The sequence below is a fragment of the Polyodon spathula genome, unplaced genomic scaffold, assembly GCF_017654505.1.
Source record: "Polyodon spathula isolate WHYD16114869_AA unplaced genomic scaffold, ASM1765450v1 scaffolds_2030, whole genome shotgun sequence".
NCBI lineage: Eukaryota > Metazoa > Chordata > Actinopteri > Acipenseriformes > Polyodontidae > Polyodon > Polyodon spathula.
The window spans coordinates 1-12,047 of NW_024473505.1; the positions used below are offsets into that span (position 1 = coordinate 1).

Sequence of the window (12,047 nt, forward strand, 5' to 3'; positions counted from 1 at the left end):
CAGTGGTAGCCTACATAAACCATCAAGGTGGGCTGCCCTCTCCGGGCCTTCACCATGCAGTGCACAGACTCCTGTCCTCGATGTACAGAAACTTGCGTTCCATCAGGCAGTTCACCTCCCTGGTGTGGACAACAAGGCAGCAGACCTCCTGTCCAGAAGAGCTCCAGACAGGTCAGAGTGGAGGCTGCATCCTCAAGTGGTGGAACAGATTTGGGAGAGGTTTCAACCGACACGAGTCGACCTCTTTGCCACAGCCGAGTCCACTCATTGCCCCCTATGGTTTTCCATGGAGAGAGATGGGGGCCCCCTGGGAGGGGACGCGCTAGCTCACCCCTGGCCACAGGGGCTCTTGTATGCGTTTCCTCTGCTACCATTATAACCACTGACACTAGAGAGGATCAGGGTGGAGAGAGCACTGGTTTTGCTGGTTGCACCCAGATGGCCGAGGCGCCCCTGGTTTGCTCTCCTCTCCGACATGTTGTGGGATCAGCCGTGGCAGCTCCTGCTGCACATGGACCTCCTCAGCCAAGCGGAGGGGCTATTATGGCACCCGAACCCAGCCCAACTCCAACTCTAGGTCTGGCCGTTGAACGGAGCTGTCGATTCAGAAGAGGTTTGCCAGATGCAGTGGTAGAAACACTAGAGTCTGCTAGTGCGCCCAGCTCTAGAGCCCAGTACTCATATAAATGGAAAGTTTTCCAAGACTGGTGCCTTGCCGAAGGTCACAATCCTGTGACTTGCCCTATTGAGACGATATTAACCTTCTTACAACACTTGTTTGATGCAGGAAAATCAGTGTCCACTCTGAAGGTATACCTGGCAGCAATATCAGTGTGCCATGACAAAATTGACTCGGTGTCCCCTGGGACACATTTCCTGGCAGTGCAATTTCTTAGAGCGGCTCGGAGGCTTCGTCCTCCCATGAAAAGTATGGTCCCCAAGTGGGATCTAGAACTGGTACTGCGGGCCCTTATGGGTCCCCCATTCGAGCCCATGGCGTCAGCAGAACGGCGCCCTGTTTCATTGAAGGTGGTGTTTTTAATAGCCATTACGTCTGCCAGACGAATAAGTGAGCTTCATGCGCTGTCCATTGATGACACATGCATGGCTTTCGTGGGAAATGACTCGCGGGTAACATTAAGAACAAATCCAGCCTTTTTGCCAAAGGTGGTATCTTCATTGCATATTAACCAACCAGTGGTTTTGGAAACTTTCAAACCTCCCCCGCACAAGTCACAGGAGGCCCGTAGACAGCACAAGCTATGCCTAGTTCGGGCTCTGCGCTGTTATTTGGATAGGACGTCATCCTGGAGACAGTCCAACCAGCTGTTTGTCTGCTACGGGTCCCGCTCTAGAGGTCAGGCCCTATCGAAACAACGTCTAGTGCACTGGGTGGCAGATGCGATACGCTTGGCATATGAACAGACAGACTCTTTGTTACCGGGGAACATTACGGCCCATTCTACCAGGGGCTAGGCAACTTTGTGGGCTTTCCTTCATGGTGCCTCCTTAGATGAGCTCTGCAATGCTGCTACATGGACAGGTGGTCAGACAGTTGCACGATTTTAACGCCTTGATGTTACAAACCGAGCCAGACCCTCTCTGGGCTCTAGGGTGTTGCAGGCGCCATGCCCTTAGGCATCATGTGGGCTCTGTTGCTATCGCCATGAGGCTGTACTGTTGGTCATCTGGAGCCACGACAGCTTTGGAACAGCTTTCCCATTCGGTAATGGTTGCCATTCAATTGAAAGGGAACGTTAGGTTATTACCATAACCCTGGTTGCCTGAAAGAGAATGACAACCATTACCATTTGAGGTCGTGTCCCCAGCTGACATCTGTTTTTGAAAGAAAATGGCGATGTGCTACTGTGAGGACGTCCCTCTTCAACAGGAAGTGGGAGGGACTTCCCCTTCAAAGCAGGGCTGATAGGGCAGCTTTATTTATATATGCTCAGTGATTGACGGTCAGAGAGGGCTCTTTCCCATTCGGTAATGGTTGTCATTCTCTTTTAGGGAACCGGGGTTATGGTAATAACCTAACGATTTTTAAACAGTCCATACGTTTACAGTAACCAAGGGCCAGGATTTTGAATGAAATACATTTTTATTGATGCTACACTCTGCTAAACTTCATTTATTTGGCCACCTTATGTTGGAAAAAAAATTCAAAAAAACAATGTCAGATCTATGTGTAGCACCCGAGTGGTTTTGAGGTCTGTTTTGTGCTGTACATGATACAAGCTCTCAAAAACACGCAGAATGAATCCGGTTTACAGCTTTTATTTGTGTCTGTCAGTCCGACTATTTGTCAAACTCAACACAAAGAATGAAACTTAGTGTTCAGACTCGCTGGTAACACAGTAATACATAAAAAAAATAAATAAATCCATGTCTATAATTTATATATATATATATATATATAAAATGTGTGTGTGTTTATATATCTTAGTGTACAATAAACACAGGGTGAAATGTGTGGAATACCAGCCTCTCCAAACAAAACTGGCTCATTTCAGTAAGATCTGTACACACGCCGCCTAGGTGTTAAGTTCTTATTTAAATAAGCCTGTAAAGTGTTTCCAGGAACAAACAGCCACGTCAGGTTTGCTATTAAACACCCTTTCCCCCTATAATGCTACATTATGAATAGAAGTGTGAGTAAGGTCCTCTCCAATGCCTCTCATTTAATTGGGACTGCCGCTTATTCGATAATGCGGCACTGACTATATTTCTCTGGACAGTTACATTGTTAATTTTCTAATGTTTCAAAAAAGACGTCAAGATCATTCATTTGCAGAAAGAATTTATTGAAAGAAAATCTTCTTTATAACAGTAACATAGACTGCCTCAGGCATGCAACACACTGCTAGTGATACACAATTCACATATCTCTGCTTTTGCAGCTCTGGAGGTCTCAAGGAGCAGTATTTATGTAGCAGTGTGAAGACCTGAAGGAATGTTGAAAATTGCAAAAAAAAACAAAGACCTGTCTTGTTGCTGCATATGATACATATCTCTAATTTAATTTTGAGCTGATAGAAGAGATTTAGAAGAAGATGGCTGGTAATTAATAACATTGACAAAGCACAGCACATTTTCAAGGAAAATCAGAATTCAGATTATAAAGCATTTTAAAACAACAAGACAGCAGTGACTTCTTAGCTTTCCACTGGGAAAGCAATCATCTGCTTCATTACTTCCAGAGCTACAGAGTTATTTGATTGTAAGTTGATTGTTTTCATCTGTAGTAGAAAATAGTATATAGAGAGGCTCAGAAAAAGCCATCCTATCAAAAGTGTAGACATTGACATTGTCGTCAACATCAAATGTAACTTTCTTGTTATCGACATCCAGATACATGACTAGCGTTCGGATAAATTTTTTATGAATGACTATCTGCGTGTAATCGAGAGCAACCAATTCACGCCCATTCCACTCTACAACCCAGTAGTAATTACTGGGTTGCATCATGGTGAACCCGTGGCGTTTGGCAGACTTTGTAACAACTCCAACTCTCCACATGTTTATCTTATCTACATCCACTTCAACTTTTATGATGCCTGAGTTGTATGCTTGTCTGCTCAGAACACATGGCTTCATGTCAAACCTATCCAGACTGGGGGGTTTGTCAGAGGCTGTAGGATTCACTTTGACTTGTTTCCCATTGGTCACCGACAGGTATTTGTTGGCTGTGTTTTCATCCATGGTCACTAAGAGAAAAAAATAAGAAACTAAATGTGTTAATAGAATTGCAGGGGCCCTAAGTGGATTACGTGCCCAACGGTACAGAGAGGTCACCTGTTTCATTCTCAGGTTCGTTAGTGCATACCATAGCTGGGCACTCTGACTGAAGCGCCAAATTTGCCAGAGGGGGGAGGGGGGAGTTGCTAAGTTGGTCACAGTGACCGAGTAACAGAATTGGCAGAATAGAAAATAACATCAAACATAAATAATTCCACAGAGGTTATGTTGTGAGATTCACACCACGCCACGCAGCGCAACCAGCTGGATTCTTTGGGCTGTGTGTTGTTTTCAGCAGAGCTAGTAGAATACATCTTCAGTGAGTCCAACAAGCACACATTGGAAATGAACTTAAAGTACAAAGAAACAATGATAAATCCAAAACGTATGAAGGGCTTTTTTCATCTAAAGTCTCAATTATAAATGTCCTGTCCACACATAAAAACACAAACTGTATGCTATGCACTTTAACTTTATATAATTAATCTGAACAGAAACTCCAATCTTTGTGAGCTATTTACCACACTGAAAGATATTATTTTCACCAAAGCTAAGGAACTGGATTCACAAAATATCAAAAAGGACTTTATTTCATATGACCTGATGCCTAAGCTTTCCTGCTTTAATCGCAGGGGGGCTCAACAGGTAAGTTATGTTGACTTATTATGTATTACTGGAATGTTACATTTCTGCAGGTTTTTATGCCATGCTGTATTATACACGGGGTTTGCTGTTTGTTTGGTTTTCATGATATATAACTATGCAGGTAAATATTGTGCTCAGATTTTCTTTGTAAAAGAAACTAGTTGGCAAACATGTTTGTGACTGAGAATGCGTGATCAGCTTGATGCGTTGCTTGCACAAATACATCTAGTAACGTTCATACAGATTCCTGTTTTAGAAAGTAAAAAAGAAGGTAAGAATACACTGGTGATTTGTAGTAATATGTATTCATCATGTATTTGCTTGTTTGATTTCTAAATGATGGATGATTATCAGGATAAAATATGTGGCTAGTTCATTTTTGTACTTGGGAATAATATATATCTGCATAATAAATCAATAGTGGGGGGCAACAATATGAAAATGTTATATCGATATTGTGCATGTGTTTCGATATCATATTCTACTAAAACACAGCAAAATCTAATCACACAAATGTAATATCACGCAGTCCGGCACACAGACTGTAAACCAACCAGCACACACTTCCGCTCCCTGTTCCCAGGGCAGCCGAGAGCAGATCTATGAGCAGAGCAGATATTTATATATGAAAAGCAACTAGTTACTTTAACTTAGTGGAGATTTGCTTCATAAATAATATCCATGGAGAAAAACAATTCCATCATCCTCCACCTCAGAACTGAAATATTGTTTATGTTGTTGTACTTGTCTAACTTGTATTAAATAAAAAAAAGAAATGGCTTGAGGGCAAATATGTTTAGCTGCGGTTGTGATCTGGTTGTAGACGGGCGCATTGCTCGTCGACACGCTTCCTGGAGCGTACAACTGCTCATGCGCAACGCTCATTTAAAAATGACTTTCTTTTATTAAAACACACGTTTTTAAACCTCCCCACCCACAGAAGGCACCGAAGACTGCTTAGATGAAGTAACTTGCCCAATTTTAGTAATAACTGTCCAGTAGTTTCTTTTTTGTTTGTTTGCTTTGCCTACAGCTGAATAAAAAAAACCCTCTCCCAGCTACAAAGCCACCTTTTTTTTTGGACGTACTTTAGCTCAAAAGCTACTGAACACAATGACATCATATTTGGGAAAAAAAGATTCAGCCTACCAGTCTGACCTGAAATCAAAAGTTTCAGGTGAAGGTTGAACTTAAACCCACTTTTGGAGCTGCACAAAATAGGGGTTTATAATGGGAACTGCTGTGCTGCCATAATACAGAATAAACATACTAGTCTATCACACCAGATGCTTTTAAAATTATAACTTTTTAACTTAGTTGAATAATTGAAGTGACCAGTCGACATTATGCTATTATTTTCAGTATCCAAGCAGTATAGGTAACAACAACAACAACACAACCGTGTTGGAATTAATAATTGTACTTGTGCATTCAAATAGTTTAGCTTTTTTTTGCTTGAACTTGGAATTACACATGGACCAACTTCATAATTTCCTAATAATTAAACAAGAGCATTGTGACTTACCTCTGAGAAAGCATGTGATTGAATTACTCACAAAGAAAATCTTTACAAAGCATGAACTATGCATCTTCTATCTAGCCATGCATGCAAAAGTGACGAGACAGAGAGGGGAACAATGAAAAGAGAAGACTGACTGATTGTTTGAAAGTCAAAGGCTAGCTGTTTCCTAACCAGCACTCAACCTGCTGCTGATTTCAGATTTCAAAAAGTATATGTTTTTAATTTAGAATGTTTCACTTTTGAATTTAATAAAATCCTACATTAAAATAAGTTTAGTAAACAGATGAATGAATTTATATACAAATATTCATACCTTCCATTTTATTTTCTCTGAGTTGACCCTTCACTGGGATGCAGAAGAACAAGGATATTGCTGTGGTCTGTGCAAGGCTGGAAACAAAACACAAACACCATAGAGGAATGCAAATGCAACTTTTCAGGCGCTCTCCTGTCAGCTCTGCCAATGCTGGCTGAACATACAGTATGGCTAAGAGAACACCCCTCCGGGAGCAAGCAGAGTGTTCTCTTAACCCACACGTTCTCAAAGAGTACTATGAATACTAAGAATACTTAATAATAAGATGTTTAATGCAACCAGGCACTGGCAAATAAGGCACAGAAGTTTTCCATTGCATTCAACAAAAAACTCCATTACTCTCCCCGTCCGGTAAGAAGGTTCGATGTTCATCTTCAGATTTTCTTTTTCGCTATTTTATTCTGGCATTATGAACAAAGCAGAAGCCAGTCCTGTTCAAAGTAAAGTGACCGGTTTCCGGCCTTCTGTGTAAGGGGGGATATGATTTGCTAGTTAGTTGCTATGTAACAAAAAAAAGTGCTGCTGCCACGCTGCTGATTGGCTAAGGTCAGAAATGAATCGGCTTATAATGGAAAGAAAATAACTCAGAGACTTATTGTAAAAATAATGCACATATCAAATAAATAAACAAATAAGTAAATAAATGAATACATACATAAATAAATAAATAAATAACTTATTCATTGTGTAATGAAATATATGGGAAGTTCAAAGAGCCGCATTTTGACAACAAAAGAGCCGCCGGTTGGCCACCCCTGCGCTGCTGGATCGTTCAAGACTGAAAACCCTTCATCCTGAAATCATGCAGTGACAAAGAATTCTGGTATCGATGGCAGCGCGTGTCTTTAGGGTTAAAAATAACATTTTTATACCATCTCCGTTTCTTTTAGTTATTTACAATTATTTGATAAGAGATGCATTATATTGTATAGGATCTGATCCCGTTTCATGCATGTTTGAGTATTTAACTTTTTTAATTTACAGTGACCAATTATTTTTCTATTTTCTCCCCTCCCAGTTTGTGAATTATTGCACCGCTTCACAAAGACTCCCTTAGTGCCAGTGAAGAGGCCCAGAGGATAATGCAGGTTCCCTCCAGCCTCCACTCTCTGAGCAGTGCTTCCCTTTTACACCAGCCAGTCTCATGCCAGAGAAGCTCTTTCCAGGAGTTGATCACCTGACTATAGAGGGAGAGGCTGGCTTCAGATCTGAAACCATTCAGTCCTGTGCACCACCGCGAGACAATGTCCAGCCCTGGCAGAACAACCCTCCCCTCCAATTCACATCATCCATACGACTCCCCCTCTAGTTCTTTACATTTCTTAGCACATTTGTCTTTAAAAGAACTTTTACAGTGTTACAGGAATAAATTAAGACATTTAATCAACTTACCTGTTGGGTGGCTTTTGGTTTTTCTGATTAGGAGCTGCACAAGCTGGTAAGGAATACAAGAGCATTAGTGAAGGTTCAGCTGTCTCTTAAATTACTTCACTGTGCTGTGTGGGGCATGAGACAGTGTGTGGAGCATCCTGACAAGAGGTGTGTACACCCTGCTGGTGTTTCATGACTGCTGTCAATACCTCTGTCTGTCTCCATTTATCTCTGGCCTGGACTGCTGTCTATACCTCTGTCTCTGTCTATCTTTAGTAGAAGGATCTTAATATTGCATGGTAACACAGACTTTGAATTATTGTACATCATGTGTTTGGACTATTGCTGTACCCTTTGTTCATTACAATGACTAGAAGAGCTCTGAATACAGTAACAAACTTGTACGACTGCCATGAATCAATTAAAATTACTAACAAACATCTTCACATAACCTACATTGTGCTACAAAGCAATTGAACACATCTGGATATTAAATGCTCAAAATATTTTCTAAAGCAGAAACATTCCATCATCACATACAATGAAATCTGCAGTATCAAGAATACTTACAGGACTGTTGTGAGCAACAATTTGCTGTAGTTTCTTCAGAAGAGATATGCTACCTGTTAACAGCTAGTTAAACAGATGACTGCCAGGGAATGTGTGCTTCCTTAAATAATCCTCTCATGTGGGCGTGTAGATCTGCAAGGGGGGGGGGAGGTGCTAGTAATTACAATGTATCCTCCCTCATTTCAACAACAGGTATTGCCATTGTCTTAATTATGTTTAAAAAATAAAACTGTTGAATTAAAATGAGCTTCCTAACTTTGTTCCTCCTCATGCCTGTGTTTGCATTGCAGCTGGTACGAGGTACTGTTTTATGTTTCATCACTTAATAAATTAGATTTTTTTTTTTTGTATGAATGTGTTTATTGTTTTTTTTTTAAGATTTCAGTTTGCATAACTGAATTACTAGCACCACATATGTCAATACTACACATTAGTTGGTTGCAGAACATTGACACAAAAGTGTTTCTGAAAGGCCAATAATGTGAATGAGTTTGGTTGGTCTCTTGCCATCTTTAAAAATAATTGTAATTGTAAAATGCAATAATAGAACACAAACACCCACAGCAAACATTTCTTTCTTTTTTTCTTCATTTCAGTGCTTTCAAAACTTTAGCTTTCCTTTTCAGGAACTTTGGGGTGGAGTTCCTCTGTCAAAGAGGTTATGCAACATATTTTGCAGAATGTGGTTAAGTGGCTGCAATACTCCTCAGATAAGGCAGCACTCACCAACAGTTGCCGGTTATCTTAATAAGGGGTCTGGGACAGGTCCTATGAGAAGCGCCCCCCTCCCCTGTGGAAAATCCAGAAAATCAGTTCAGGCAAAAATATAAATGCTTCAATCTGAACTGATAGGAGAAATAAGAACATAAGAACATAAGAAAGTTTACAAGAGAGAGCAGGCCATTCGGCCCATCTTGCTCGTTTGGTTGTTAATAGCGTATTGATCCCAGAATCTCATCAAACAGCTTCTTCAAGAATCCCAGGATGTCAGCTTCAACAACATCACTGGCTAGTTGCTTCCAGACCCTCACAATTCTTTGTGTAATAAAGTGCCTCCTATTTTCTGTTCTAAATGCCCCTTTATCTAACCTCCATTTGTGACTCCTGGTCCTTGTTTCTTTTTTCAGGTCGAAAAAGTCCCTTAGGTCGACATTGTCAATACCTTTTAGAATTGTGAATGTTTCAATTAGATCTTATTGGCCTTTTTTATAGCTTCCCCACATTGTCTCAATGAAGACCTTTCTGAGTCAACATAAACTCCTAAGTCTTTTTCATAGATTTCTTCTTCAATTTCAGTATTTCCAAATATGATATTTATAATGCACATTTTTATTGCCTGTGTGCAGCACCTTACACTTTGTTCTATTAACTGTCATTTGCCATGTGTCTGCCCAGTTCTGAGTGCTGATAGACTCCAACAGAATGTTGACGGACTGCATGAGGATTGCTGCTGTGTATTTTTATCTAGTACAGGTGTACTACGCTCAAAACACACCACTAGTCACTTTCAAAACACTCAGGTCACGTTCATAGCACTCTACCAGTCACTTCCAAAACACTCCGGTCCCGTTCATAGCACTCTACTAGTCACTTTCAAAACACTCCGGTCCCGTTCATAGCACTCTGCTAGTCACTTCCAAAACACTCCGGTCCCGTTCATAGCACTCTACTAGTCACTTTCAAAACACTCCGGTCCCGTTCATAGCACTCTACCAGTTATTTTTGAAACACTCCGGTCACATTCATAGCACTCTACCAGTCACCCGTTCATAGCACTCTACATCTATGCTCAAAACACTCTCAAGTACTTTCAAAACACTCTTAAGCTCAAAGCACTTTACAGTACATTAAGCTCAAAGCATTTACGTACATGTTTACAGTTATGTTATTACATTTGTATTTTCCCCAAATGTTTTTCAGCTAAAGCTAACTGAAAAACACCAAAATGAACTATACACACACTAAAGAAAAAATCACAGCACTACATCCAGAAACACACACACACAAATACATGCACACACAAAAATACACACACACACATGAATGCAGTAAATTGGAATCTACGGCTATACTTTTCCATCCAGTGAGGTTACCGGTCAGGCCGGGGCCTTTCTTCTAGAGTTTTCTGATCCCCAGGCTGAGGCACCTTGGCTAGGGGACTTCAGTACAGCTGTCATCCTGGAACCTTCTAGCAGGGACTCCCTTAGTGAGTTTGACCAGTCGACATTATGCTATTATTTTCAGTATCCAAGCAGTATAGGTAACAACAACAACAACACAACCGTGTTGGAATTAATAATTGTACTTGTGCATTCAAATAGTTTAGCTTTTTTTTGCTTGAACTTGGAATTACACATGGACCAACTTCATAATTTCCTAATAATTAAACAAGAGCATTGTGACTTACCTCTGAGAAAGCATGTGATTGAATTACTCACAAAGAAAATCTTTACAAAGCATGAACTATGCATCTTCTATCTAGCCATGCATGCAAAAGTGACGAGACAGAGAGGGGAACAATGAAAAGAGAAGACAGACTGATTGTTTGAAAGTCAAAGGCTAGCTGTTTCCTAACCAGCACTCAACCTGCTGCTGATTTCAGATTTCAGATTTCAAAAAGTATATGTTTTTAATTTAGAATGTTTCACTTTTGAATTTAATAAAATCCTACATTAAAATAAGTTTAGTAAACAGATGAATGAATTTATATACAAATATTCATACCTGCCATTTTATTTTCTCTGAGTTGACCCTTCACTGGGATGCAGAAGAACAAGGATATTGCTGTGGTCTGTGCAAGGCTGGAAACAAAACACAAACACCATAGAGGAATGCAAATGCAACTTTTCAGGCGCTCTCCTGTCAGCTCTGCCAATGCTGGCTGAACATACAGTATGGCTAAGAGAACACCCCTCCGGGAGCAAGCAGAGTGTTCTCTTAACCCACACGTTCTCAAAGAGTACTATGAATACTAAGAATACTTAATAATAAGATGTTTAATGCAACCGGGCACTGGCAAATAAGGCACAGAAGTTTTCCATTGCATTCAACAAAAAACTCCATTACTCTCCCCGTCCGGTAAGAAGGTTCGATGTTCATCTTCAGATTTTCTTTTTCGCTATTTTATTCTGGCATTATGAACAAAGCAGAAGCCAGTCCTGTTCAAAGTAAAGTGACCGGTTTCCGGCCTTCTGTGTAAGGGGGGATATGATTTGCTAGTTAGTTGCTATGCAACAAAAAAAAGTGCTGCTGCCACGCTGCTGATTGGCTAAGGTCAGAAATGAATCGGCTTATAATGGAAAGAAAATAACTCAGAGACTTATTGTAAAAATAATGCACATATCAAATAAATAAACAAATAAGTAAATAAAGAAGTATTCATACACTACATAAATACTGATAAATAAATACATACATAATAAATAACTTCTTCATTGTGTAATGAAATATATGGGAAGTTCAAAGAGCCGCATTTTGACAACAAAAGAGCCGCCGGTTGGCCACCCCTGCGCTGCTGGATCGTTCAAGACTGAAAACCCTTCATCCTGAAATCATGCAGTGACAAAGAATTCTGGTATCGATGGCAGCGCGTGTCTTTAGGGTTAAAAATAACATTTTTATACCATCTCCGTTTCTTTTAGTTATTTACAATTATTTGATAAGAGATGCATTATATTGTATAGGATCTGATCCCGTTTCATGTATGTTTGAGTATTTAACTTTTTTAATTTACAGTGACCAATTATTTTTCTATTTTCTCCCCTCCCAGTTTGTGAATTATTGCACCGCTTCACAAAGACTCCCTTAGTGCCAGTGAAGAGGCCCAGAGGATAATGCAGGTTCCCTCCAGCCTCCACTCTCTGAGCAGTGCTTCCCTTTTAC

At 40.4% G+C, this 12,047-nt stretch overlaps 1 protein-coding gene across 1 annotated transcript; it reads right to left on the reverse strand.

Moving 5' to 3' along the window:
* Positions 1 to 2,786: 2,786 nt before the first annotated feature.
* Positions 2,787 to 8,214, reverse strand: LOC121310332 (butyrophilin subfamily 2 member A2-like). Its single transcript, XM_041243574.1, has 4 exons — positions 8,166 to 8,214; positions 7,617 to 7,659; positions 6,222 to 6,298; positions 2,787 to 3,710 (listed from the first exon to the last, which is right to left on the reverse strand). The coding sequence occupies exons 3-4, from the start codon at positions 6,226 to 6,228 to the stop codon at positions 3,214 to 3,216; spliced, it is 504 nt and encodes a 167-aa protein (XP_041099508.1). The 5' UTR covers positions 6,229 to 6,298; positions 7,617 to 7,659; positions 8,166 to 8,214; the 3' UTR covers positions 2,787 to 3,213.
* Positions 8,215 to 12,047: the final 3,833 nt, after the last annotated feature.